Source organism: Hyalella azteca, unplaced genomic scaffold (assembly GCF_000764305.2).
Source record: "Hyalella azteca isolate HAZT.00-mixed unplaced genomic scaffold, Hazt_2.0.2 contig17412, whole genome shotgun sequence".
In the NCBI taxonomy this organism is placed as follows: domain Eukaryota; kingdom Metazoa; phylum Arthropoda; class Malacostraca; order Amphipoda; family Hyalellidae; genus Hyalella; species Hyalella azteca.
Genome location: NW_025947196.1, coordinates 179,769 through 191,857, shown reverse-complemented (window position 1 = coordinate 191,857; position 12,089 = coordinate 179,769). Strand labels below are relative to the sequence as shown.

The 12,089-nt window shown below is 34.3% G+C and overlaps 1 protein-coding gene across 1 annotated transcript in view; it reads right to left on the bottom strand.

The window, feature by feature from the left end:
• Positions 1-1,032: 1,032 nt before the first annotated feature.
• The window catches only part of LOC108677865, a 135,063-nt gene continuing 124,006 nt past the window's right edge, over positions 1,033-12,089 (bottom strand). Inside the window, exons 7-8 of the mRNA XM_018166168.2 lie at positions 10,196-10,388; positions 1,033-3,287 (exon numbers count right to left, since the gene is read on the bottom strand). Coding sequence (XP_018021657.2) covers positions 3,010-3,287; positions 10,196-10,388 — 471 coding nt within the window. The 3' untranslated portion in view covers positions 1,033-3,009. The remainder of the gene's footprint in view (positions 3,288-10,195; positions 10,389-12,089) is intronic.

Here is a 12,089-nt window from a genome sequence, read left to right as displayed (position 1 = left end):
TGTTTTCAAACTTAAATTGTCAAGATTTTTTTTAAGCATCCAGCATCAAAAATTATAGATGATGAAAATTTATATAAATTTTAACGATTATGAGATTAAAAATTTTTTCCTAGATTTGCTATTCTTAATTTAAGTACACACCTGAAACATTATATTTTATCACTCTTCCACAAAGTCGATTGAGTATTCAATCAGAATTCAGGAAGTTAGACGCCCGAGAGTACCTTCGTTTCTGAAGCATTTCCCTCAAATTATCAGACGCATATTTTTCAGTTTCGGCCACGGGAGACATAATTCAATCAGCGGAGAGGTTGAGCTGCGCAAAACTCTGCTCCATCTCATCAATTCGATTATGAGAAAGTCCGCTTAATGGATTCGGCAACGCACGATTTAGGTCGACTGTGAGATTGACATGCAAAAGAAGAAGGCGGTTCTCTCGTGCGAAATATTTTTTACGATTTTGAAATAAGCTAACCGTACGTAACAGGTCCTACCACTAGCTCTGCAGGCTGCTCGAATATTGTATAATTGATTTAAGAATGAACTGACAGCAGGGTTTAAATTGAATCTGAGTATGGCAAGGTCTTTGTTTTAGGATAAAGCCTACAGTATGTAACTGAATTAAGCGAGCGTAATACAGGAGTCCAAAGACTGAATCCAAAGTGCTGCTTAACCCTCAAGTTTTATGTTTTACAAGTTCTTCGGTCACTTGAATAAATCTCTATGTTTTAAGTGCCATTATTTAAATGATTTAAACATAATGTGATACCTCTCTTCGGAGATTATGGCAGCATATGTAATAACGATATGTTTTGTGAACACGTAGCTATTCACCAAATTTTCTGCCACCACGTTCCGTCTGTTTCCAGTAAAATGATACACAAAGAACATGTGCTATTTACTGAATACCATAATTGGCTGAACTAGAGAAAAAATATGTTCAAAATAACGTGGATTAGGCTAGAATATTTCAAAATCAGGGAAAAGAGCGCAATTGAAAAATTTGTCATTAATCAAAATATAACAGAAAATAATTTTCGATTGTAATACGTTTTTAATTCGAGTCGAGAAGTACACATGTAATTCGGAATTTTAATCGTTCATTAAGGAGTACCTGACCAAAAATTAGTTTTCATAAGCAGAAGATTTTAATTTTATATTCAAGCAGATACTTGATTATTTCCTTTGCGCTGAAAAATTTTTCGACAGAAAAATATTCACCTACTCGACCAAATATTATAATTATTTTGTTCCTCCTCATTCATGTGCATTTTTTGAGATTTCCCGATGATTGAGATCAGTATTTGATTTTATCATTGATTACATGACAATGGTTAAGGAAAAGAGTTGCATAAAAAATATATCAATGCAAAGATGGCAAATCCACGTAATTAGTGGTGGTTTTTAAACACAGATAAACTCACCCGTAATATGTGTAAATATATTGATAATAAAACTAGCAATTGAATAAAACACATGCAACATCAGAATAAGAATTTTTCATGCATGTAATAGTGAGGGATTTGCTTAAAAGTTTTGCTGTTGAATGATCGGATGTAATGCATAAAACTACGCAATAATAATGTTAATAAAATTGAGAAATTGCAGAAGTTATTCACCCCCAATTGCCAAAAAGCGAAAATTATGATGGAAGATTGCATACGATATTGAACTGAATATTTTTAGGAAAAATTGTATGCTGATAGTAGCAATATTAAAGTTGGCTCTTGGCAGGTTCACTTGTGTATAATTCATATAAACTGAAATAAGCTTTCTTTAGTGTTGGTTTAGCGAATAAATACAATTATCAATCTAGATTGGTTATATTACAAATAATTTAAATTAATCAATGAAAAAGATATTATTTTACATGGTATATTATGTACTTTTAAGAATTTACGTTTCTTAGTTTTACAGAAGAAACATTAGTCATTTGGTATAAATGCTTTTTACCAACATTTTGATTTCAGTCTCTGATTTTGTGACCTTCAGTTAGCATGAGAAGTGAAACGAAAAAATTAGAATTGAGATTTTCTATTTTATTGAGCTCTCGGCTGTGATTCATTCCTTTTCGCAGGTAAATCTCGCCACAAAATGCATACTCTAATAATTGGGGTTGATCCGCCTTAAAATATTGCGAACGATGACCGGAAAAGTTAGGATTACATTTTTTTATGTTATCGCAAGAATTACGCCAATAATAATATTGATAACAAATTGGGTTCTGGACAATATAGGATAAGAAATTAAATAAATTCTCAAAATTAGGAGATTGTATTTTGCCCAGTAGAAAAATTCTACTTTTTTGAGGCGTAAATTAATATAACAGAAGCATAATAAATGATGAATATCTTAAAGGAAGTTAACTCTTATCATCGACGCTGCCTTTCAACATCTGCGGCATCTAAATTTCTATCAAAGGCTTCTTATAAAAACTGCAAGGCCTAAAGTGGCTTAGGCAATACACTACTGAGAGCTATGAGGATGCGATATGTTGACAGTAGGCGAGTATTGATGCACTTATTATTCGAAATGAACATAAGAGAAATTAAATAAGAACATAATCACATTCATGTCCCATGATGGATTAGAAAATCAATGTGTACTTCTTCTAACTTTGATTTTTTAAATAAAGTGAAAATAAAATTGATTTTTTTTTAAACCGTAGTTTCTACTTCATAATAAGGTGGTAAAGGACGGAGCCAACATCTTCAAAATTGACATTTCAAAGGCTCTCCTAGAACAAAAATACTGAATAAATTTCAAAATTTAATATTTTAATGAGAAAAGTGATAACTAAAAGAATATCTAAAGAAATGGAAAAGATATGTAATCGCAATTCAGTGTACATGCCTAGCGCACACTGAAATGCTGTAGAAAATACTAATTGAAATCTGTTTCTTCTATAACATAATTTATAAACACTGGTGAAACATACCCACAGTCGCTACTACCAATAAAAAAATTTATATCATAGTTATTTGTAAAGTCGTTATATGAAAGCCAGAGCTAAAGCACCAGCAAATTCTCACAGCTTTTACTTTTGGGCTCCTTGCCGCAGACTTTGGTGAGGAAGCTTCGAACTTTTACGCTTGCCGAAGTCTTGCGGCCTCGGAATTTTCTTCTGTTCAGGCGTTTCTTGGCAGATTCCGAGTTGGCGCTGAGGTTGCCTGCCTTGAGACGTATTTGCTTGAGTAACCCGACGAGAAGCTCGTCGACGCGATGGTTCAGAGCCGACGATGTTTCGATGAATTTACAGTCGTAAGAGGCGGCCAGAGTCGACGCTTCTGAGAGGGGAAAAGTTTGAGTGCAGTTAGAATGGTTTGACACAACATTTTAAGCATAAATTTAAGGTGCAAGAAGATTATTAGCATTAGTTGAATTTAGGCAATCAAAATTCCGTGAGGAAATCCGTAATCTTGTGTGAGTAATTTTAATTCGTAAAGAGAATTGTGCATGAATTAGGAACACATTTTTTTAGTGAATGTTCCGAAGAGTGAATAATCTGACCAAAAATTACGGAACAGAGTTTCGAAGTTGCTAATAATAATTATAAATGGTTTTAAAGTCATCAGCAAGTTGATCGCTTTTGAAAGAAATTTCTTAGTTTATTATCCAAAACATTCCAGGTAGAAGACTATAAAATTAATTCTGTATTATTAATTATGTGAAGTGAGATGTCCTGCGTATTTGTGTCCGCGAAAAATTTTCCATTCTTTATTTCATAGGAAAATTAACATCTAGACGATATAAGTTGCTTATGAAGCAAGTGATAGGCTTGATGTGAATGTAAAGCAGATTAATTAAAGCCATTTTATCTTCCGTATAGACAAATAAAAGAACTGGCAAAATAATACTGTAAGATGAGTTACAAAAAAAAAAAAAAATGAAGTGAAGCGGGTGAGAGTTATGGGGCAGATATCGTCTACACCCATTAAAAATATGAAAAAAAATCTCGAAAAAATGTAGCGTTGAATTTCCATTTCAATTAAAAACTGGAAATGCGTCTTCCGAGATGAAAGGTTTGTTAAACTCTTTTGACGGAATTCTTGAGCGATATTCTCTTCCGGAGGTTGAATGCATGGTTTCAAGGTGCCATTTATCGCAGTTATCATTTTTTCGATCTCGTTTATTCAGTCTTTGCGTTCAGGGAAAAACACAGATGATCGACCGACGTTCTCGCTCTTGACTAATGCCGTTCATTTCCCTGCGAACGCCGGGCGAGAAGCGGTGGTTTGCAACGGGAAACTGCCGGTCGTCGGAGAAACGGGAGCTCGAATTCAAATAAAACGGGCAGTCTTTAGCACTGTAAAGGGACAGTTAAACAGAAAATGGTATTCACAGGGACTTGATTGAGGGGGATGAGAAATAAAATATTTCATATTCAATGTAGTTGACATGAAAGGAGAGAAAAATTGTGAGTTTTTGTTGATGGTAATTTTAGCTTCTGAGATGAACCTCTAAGCAATTGCAAAATTGTCTCTAAGCAAGTCATAACAATTTAGAAGCAGGCAAATTGGACGTTGCCCATTAGGCTGTGATTAAGTTATTATAGATATCCCGGCGTAGCAGGTTTACCCTCCTGGCTACACGACAGGTAGTGTGTGATATGAAATGGATTAAAGCAGTAATACTTAACCTTGGGAGGCAGAGTAACCTGTCGCAGCATGATAATCCAGCACAGCAGGNAGCTCAGCAGCTTAACCCAGCACAGCAGCTTAACCCAGCACAGCAGGATAATCCAGCACAGCAGCTTAACCCAGCACAGGAGGATAATCCAGCACAGGAGGATAACCCAGCACAGCAGGATAACCCAGCACAGCAGGATAATCCAGCACAGCAGGATAATCCAGCACAGGAGGATAACCCAGCACAGCAGGATAACCCAGCACAGCAGGATAATCCAGCACAGCAGGATAATCCAGCACAGCATGATAATCCAGCACAGCAGGATAATCCAGCTCAGCAGCTTAACCCAGCACAGGAAGGCGGTAACCCAGAAAAAGTTGCAAGGCCGCCTAGCATGCCGACTAACCCGATATTTCTAAACAAAGATGAGAAGTATCGGATTCCACAATCCTTGTATATGAGACGACATACTCGGTAGCCAAGATACGTATAGATGCGTATCAATAGAGCAGCTAAAATACGACCGCAAAAAACCATGTTCAAAAGGTGGGTTTAAGACTTAGCAATGGCAACTTAAAATAATATTACCATAATACTAATATAAGTTATAATATTGTGCGCATGTATAAAGCCTAATAAGATGGAGATAATCGTTAGATTTTATCCTATTCTGAGCCAGCAAGCATGTTTTCCATTGATTTCGGGGAAATGTCTTTGTGTGCCTTCTAACGGTACACGCACCACCTTCAAGATGTTGCTTCAAGAGGTTAGTTCCTGATCAATGCTGATTTTACTATTTCGAGTTAACCTGCGTAAACAGATTTACCTACAAGATTGACCTGTTTCTTATTCTGGAAGGTCATTTAGGCAATTAATTTTTTGTGTGTATAAAGTCTCTGCAACTATAAAGTCCCTGTAAATTTAAAGCCTCTGTTACTGTAGAGCCTCTGTAACTGTAAAGCCTCTGTAACTGTAAAGCCTCTGTAACTGTAAAGCCTCTGTAACTGTAAAGCCTCTGTAGCTATTCTTCAACTTTGCATGCCTATTGTTATGGTTAGCTTCACATTTAATAAATATTGTGTCAATGACCAATTTTGTATTTTATTCGTTATACATAATCATATCCCTGTTTTTCTGAGTCCATGCTCCAGTAAACTTACTCTCGTTCTCATTAAAATAATTACCTGCGTATGCCCACAGTGTAATGCAATGCAAAGCTTATGAAAACGATGACCTAGTAACCTAATTACATTCACTGCTTGGCATTCTCGTTGTGCCAGTTTTAAAATATCTCTGCTGTTTATGTGTAATTTCTTCCATTTTATAACTTTTCGAAAATTTACGTTAATTAATGTGCTGATTAGGCAGAAGATAATAGTTAATTAGATTGAAGGGCTTACGGATGTACTTCTAATTATTTACTTGGTGTAGTTAAGAATGAACTTTTATAAGAAGTGGCTACTCCAAGTGACAGATTTAATACGAAGATATTCAGTCTTGTGTAAGTGGTGGTTATGTTGTGTGTGTGCTGCTTGAAAGAATCACGAATAATCTGCAATCGTAAATTCCATGCTCGTATCTAATACGAAAAAATACAATTATACGAAATATCGTATATTAGTATATGGAAAAAGAGGAACGTTTATGCATAAACTTTACATACAAAAGTTCAGTGCTTAACCAAAAAAATTTCCAGTAGGTTGCCAGCAAATTTCATAGATATATTTTCAATTGGTGTCGCATTTTCTCCTTGATTTAGGAAATATCTAATATATTTTTGATGTCATCCCCACATATAATTATCGTGCACATCTAAAGCACATCTCGTAAAGTTTTCATACATTCTAAAAATTTTCATTTTATTTCTATGCGATCTTACAATTTATTATAAAATATTTTTGCACTCTTTATATTACTCATTACACAATTTTCTTTCAATTATTATACGATTCTGTCATGTTAATTACCAGTTATTTCCGTCCATTAAAAGGATTTCAATTTTTCTCGAAGTTATTTTTTGAAAGATTTTATTGGTTAAAAGCCTGTAATTCGTGGTCAAACTGCCGGAAAGTTGTTTGTTTACTTTATTTGGATAACAGTTCATTTATTTTCTCTAGTGCTTATTTTAAATAATCTCTAATATCAAATTCATATGAATACTACGGAAGTCATATTGAAATTATTCGAATTCTTTGAGGCCACTTTCATTATTTTTGAGGCAATTCATGAGTTACCTATTCTAGCAGGTGAATCTTAATAAATATTTATATCCCTAAGCTTGATTCGAATACAACTTAATTAAAGCTGAAGTTCAATTACTGAAATTTGGGAGCGATTCTTCGGTTAAAATATTTTTATTATTATGTCGAGACTAGCAAAATATTGCGATGGGATGAGACCATTTCCAACTCCATGTGCATGTTAGATCGTCATTTCGATTAATGATTTTCAAATTAAAGCGTATACTTGTTTAAAGTTCTGAAAAAGTATCAACGCAATAATTTTTTAATGCTATTTGAGCGGTGAGTTTGATGGGTTTTTGATGCTAACGAATAAATTAACAATACATTTTAAACCAGCAAGTAATTACAATGCATAAAATTATAGCCAAACTTTAATGTAATTTATATTTATTCCCGGATGTTGTAATTTGTTCCTGATCCCAATTGCAAAAATTTGTTTGACGTCCCCGAAATATTGCACGATTTTCCCTTATAAGCGAGTGGCTCTAAAATAAAAGCTGGATCCCCAAATCGTGTTCCTGACAATGACACAATGCGTCCATTTTAGCAGTGGAAAGTGCATTAAAATTTTGGCGAGCACAGGATTTCATGGCGTACCACTTTATAAAATTATTGCGTGGACGTAATAAAAAAATGACTTTGCTGCAGGCTAAATCTATTTCCTGGTAGTGCTTTACTAGAGAACCATTTCATCACAATTCTTATAGTAAAATAAGGAGTTATGCATTCTAAAACCAATTATTCATTTAATTGAATAATTAGTTAGCCAAAATCAAAGACAAAGGGCTTCTGTATTAATCTCAGTTAAATAGCAAACTATTTTTCTGTGGCCCTATTCTCCAATCATTAAAAAAAATTGAATGTAAATTTTTGAGTTTAAATTGAGGAATATATTATGCCTACAAAATGAACATAAGATGCAAAATATTTTTATTTTAAAACTAAAGACATACATAGATATTTTCGGAGTAAAAATTTTCGTAACCGAGTTGTGTTCAGTGCAGCTTCTCATCAAACAGCCAGCAGTGTGAATGGTGTTCATAGCATCGCGGCTGATCTTTCGAGCTCAACAACAAGGTTTTTGAGTCCAACAATTTTATAGGGGTTCTTGTCGTGTCAGTAAGAATGGCTTGGTCGATCCTTGCTCCAGGATCAGAGGGGCTCCTTGATCTTTGATCCGTAATAGCGACGAAACTATAGGAGCTTGGGATGGGACGGGGCCGTTGGCTTTGTGCAATTTGTTCGCTGAAATGAAATTTTACTGGGGAAAGATGGGGCAAGCATTTGCTTAAGCATCAAGTTAATCTGAAAAAAGATTCTATTGTATGAAACGATGAAAATGTTTTAAAATATCCAATCATTCACTGGAAAATTATTTATTCTAAATGTCTTTCTGTTTATTTTAGGAATTATAATATTCTAGAATTGTCAACAAAAAGCTTACTTTTTAAATCAAAGCTCGTTAATTTCTGAAAATGTAGAATATATATTTTTTCATACCACTTAGTCATGTAGACTTAGTTTTCATGTAGAAGAACAAAGAGAAATAACAATGAGAAATGTCAATTAAGTAAAAACGCTGTTATTGAAGATGCTGTTAAAATGGAGTGTTTGTAACATTCGTAAAAGCTGTTCTATTTACTGGCATCGTGCGACCTTTTAGAATCCTATCACGGATTTGTTGATATTTATTGAAAAACTAATAAATCAAATGGAAAGGTAAAAATATGGCCACAGTATAATGGTAGAGCTACAATTTAAAATCGCGACCTAAAATTGGGATATATTCTGTGAAATTTTTTTCATCTGTCGTAAAGAAATATTTCTGGGTCGTGTGTGATAGTTCTCCAATGGATCTTTTTCGAATCATCAAAAGGTTGTTGAAACGATGATATCAGAATAAAACTGTTTCGATCCAATTCTGTTATACTCGAACCAAAACATGAGTGAGCTGAATCACGATGAAACATTTTTGGTTTGTCTGATCTTAGTAAAATACAACCTTTTTTTCTTCTACTTATGTGAAGCCCACTTCAAAACGCGTTAGATTTGAATTATTTCCAAATATTTCGCTGTTCAAACCTTTCATTTCTAAACAAAAACTTTTTTTAAACGTTCTATTCAAAAAAACCCAACGACATCAAGAATGGGTTGAAATGAACTGAGACAAATTCAGGTCGGTTCGAACGATATCAGATTTTTTGTCACGAAGTAGGAACGAACTGGAATAGATTTTACAAATTTCTTTACAGCTTCACGAAATGTTGCGAAGACTAGCGAAATAAAACCATACGCCGGTCTCGAAAGATGCCGGCGTCAGCAATTTCTTTGTAGCGAGGTTTTAATATGAGCAGGTCTTGCCTCTCACTTCAACACAAGAAATGCTTTCCTCAAAGCCCTTTGAATGCCTTCAGAAAGATGATGCAAGATTTGCACGAATTCTCGATACTCACCGACACACTTTATACAAAGGGCAGCACCGAAAATGGTTGCGTGTTCAAAGTTTGGCATTTTAAAGAGCTTTTTTCCTCTATTGCCTTTACGTGGGGTATAATGCAATTTGAATTCAAGGTTATTGTCCCCAAATATTAACAGTATTGCATATACAGTATTGCACTTTAGGGAAGAATTCATTATACACAATATAACCATTATATGAAAGTTAAGCATGAAATAATTCTTGATCCAATTAGTCATTGCAGTGGCCATCAATCCGTTAACAATTACTAGTCTCCAGTCAATTAACTCGGCTCAACAATATTCGAGTAAAATTAAAAAAAAATAATCACGCAAACTAAAATTTCGTTCTAAAATGTGCACAAACCTTGACTGAAAGATCAATAAATATAGTTTGAAAATAGAATTACAACTTTTAAACATGCGAGAGATAATGGTAACAAGTTTATCTTTTTTATAGCGAGAACAGCAGAAATTAGATTGATATTAAAAATCTTCCAGAGATAAATAAATTACTTATCAATTATTTTACTTGAATAAATAAAAAATCGTCAAGTTATACGCAATGAATGCTCATTTCACTCACTGAATAATTTCAATTTGACAAAATTTTTGCGTAAATATTTTCGACATGTTGGCAAATATAGTGGGGAGAAATTAGTGTAAATGAAAAGTAAATTGTGTTCAAATATTCATTTCAATTACAATTAAACCATAAACCAAAAAGTTTATCTCGATCAAAAATGTAAAAAAACTATTAAAGTCTGGAAAGCTGAACCACCTACCGAATTGAAAGAAATTTAAATGCAAAAATGAAAGATAAATTTTACCGAAATTAGTAAGTATATATTTAATAATTTTATCACCTTTCGTGAGAATGCAGCGACTGCGGACAAGGTCAGTCTTGTTAGCAACTAAAATGACTCCTTTCTTCTCACAGAAGTCGGTCTGCCAGAGATACTGAAGGATTTCTTCGGCTCTCGAAAAGCTTCCTTCGTCAACAACGCTGAACACCACGACAATAGCGTGCGGCTCGTAGGTGCTCAAGTAATTCTCGACCTGTAGGAAATGACAACTTGGAATCAAAAATAAATGTAAGTTCAAGTTACCTCACAAGAAAAATGAAAAAAAATTTTAAATATCAGATAAATGTTGAAGACCCAACGGTGGCCCGCGGCTCGTAGGTGCTCGAGCAAACTCGACCTGAAGTGAAAACAATTGGAAATTAGGAAGACATTTCAATTACAGTTACTCCAAAACACATATGAATAAAATCAATATAAATTGCATGGCAATTCAGAACACCACGACATTGACGTGATGCCTATGATTGTTCGAGTTATTCTAGATCTGTTGGGAAGGATAATTAGTAGATTAAAATAATTACATTAAATATACTCCCGTAGATTGATATATAAAATCAATATAAACAGCTGGACAAACGGAAGACTGAGACGATGGCAGGCGGCTCACAGGTGCTCAAATATTTATCGACCTTCACGATGCGGCAATTGAGAATCATGATAGGCTGCGTTTAGGCTAGTTATTCTCAATTAAAGGAATTTAAACTAGCGGTTTAAAAGGGCTCGGAAATATACTATAGTATTTACGGTGACTATCTGGTCCTGAATTATATGAAGTATTGTATGTAAATTAACAAAGTGGTTTTACGTATTGGAAAATTTCATAATAGAGTCAAATAGATGAAGACGGTTGACAAATTAAGGGTTCGGTGATTCTTTACATGTAGTATTGCCAATTGGAAATGAAATGATAGGAATTTCATAGCCTTGTTTATACAATTCTGTTCAAAAATTGTCATTATCCACTTATTATTACGACACTCCTCTTTAACTTCACTTTTTGTTTTTTGTCTGTCTTCTACAAATCTTATAATCGATATTTAAGACACGTCTACCTATTCAATCGATTTAAAATTTTGCACACTTGCGTAAGTCGGAGACAATGCATGAATAAGTTGAAAGAAAAGATAATTTGTAAATTTTTTTAACATTTCAAGATGATTTAAAAATATTTTTTTTTACTATTCAAAAACCAAATAAGAAATTCACTGTACATGTGTAACATCGGATACACCGGCCTTTTTAGTAGTGTTGTCTTTAAAAAGTAATTTTTAAACGCATATTATTTTGTCCATGATGTTCTTTTGTTGGTTCAAGTCTTCAAAAGAAACTCAAAGGGCCGTATATTATCCAATATTCAGCCATGCAGATTTTCATACAACCTAAGAGCTCACAATTTCTATTCCTCGCGCTCATGGACATTCCTTAATCTTCTTTGAGAAATGCTAGTCTCCGCCTTAAAAGCATTTATGCAAATTTATAAGAAGCTTTGCTCGACTCTTCACACATAGACTCCAGCTGCTGCCAACGCCTGCTATTTTCTGCTAGACGTAAATGTAGTGTCGGGCTGACCTTTGCATGGCCCTATTCGTGCCGCTTCATTTAAGCTTTATTGCCGTTATTTGCTTAGATTTATTTGATTCATTGACTGCTTCACGGAATTGTTGCTCGATTATTGCAATAAAACTTGTTACAAAGTCGGTAGCTGTAAGCCAAATTGATCAAAAACCTGTTCAGCTTACCAGCCGTTTCAATTTTATTGATTCAGTGGCCGTTTCAAGCTAACCTTTCCTCTACCGCTCTAACTTTAGATGCGACCCTAATAGATTTTATGACCTGGATGGATAAAAATGCAAGATTAACCTAGATTCCATACAGCAAAGTTCCCCGGCCGGGC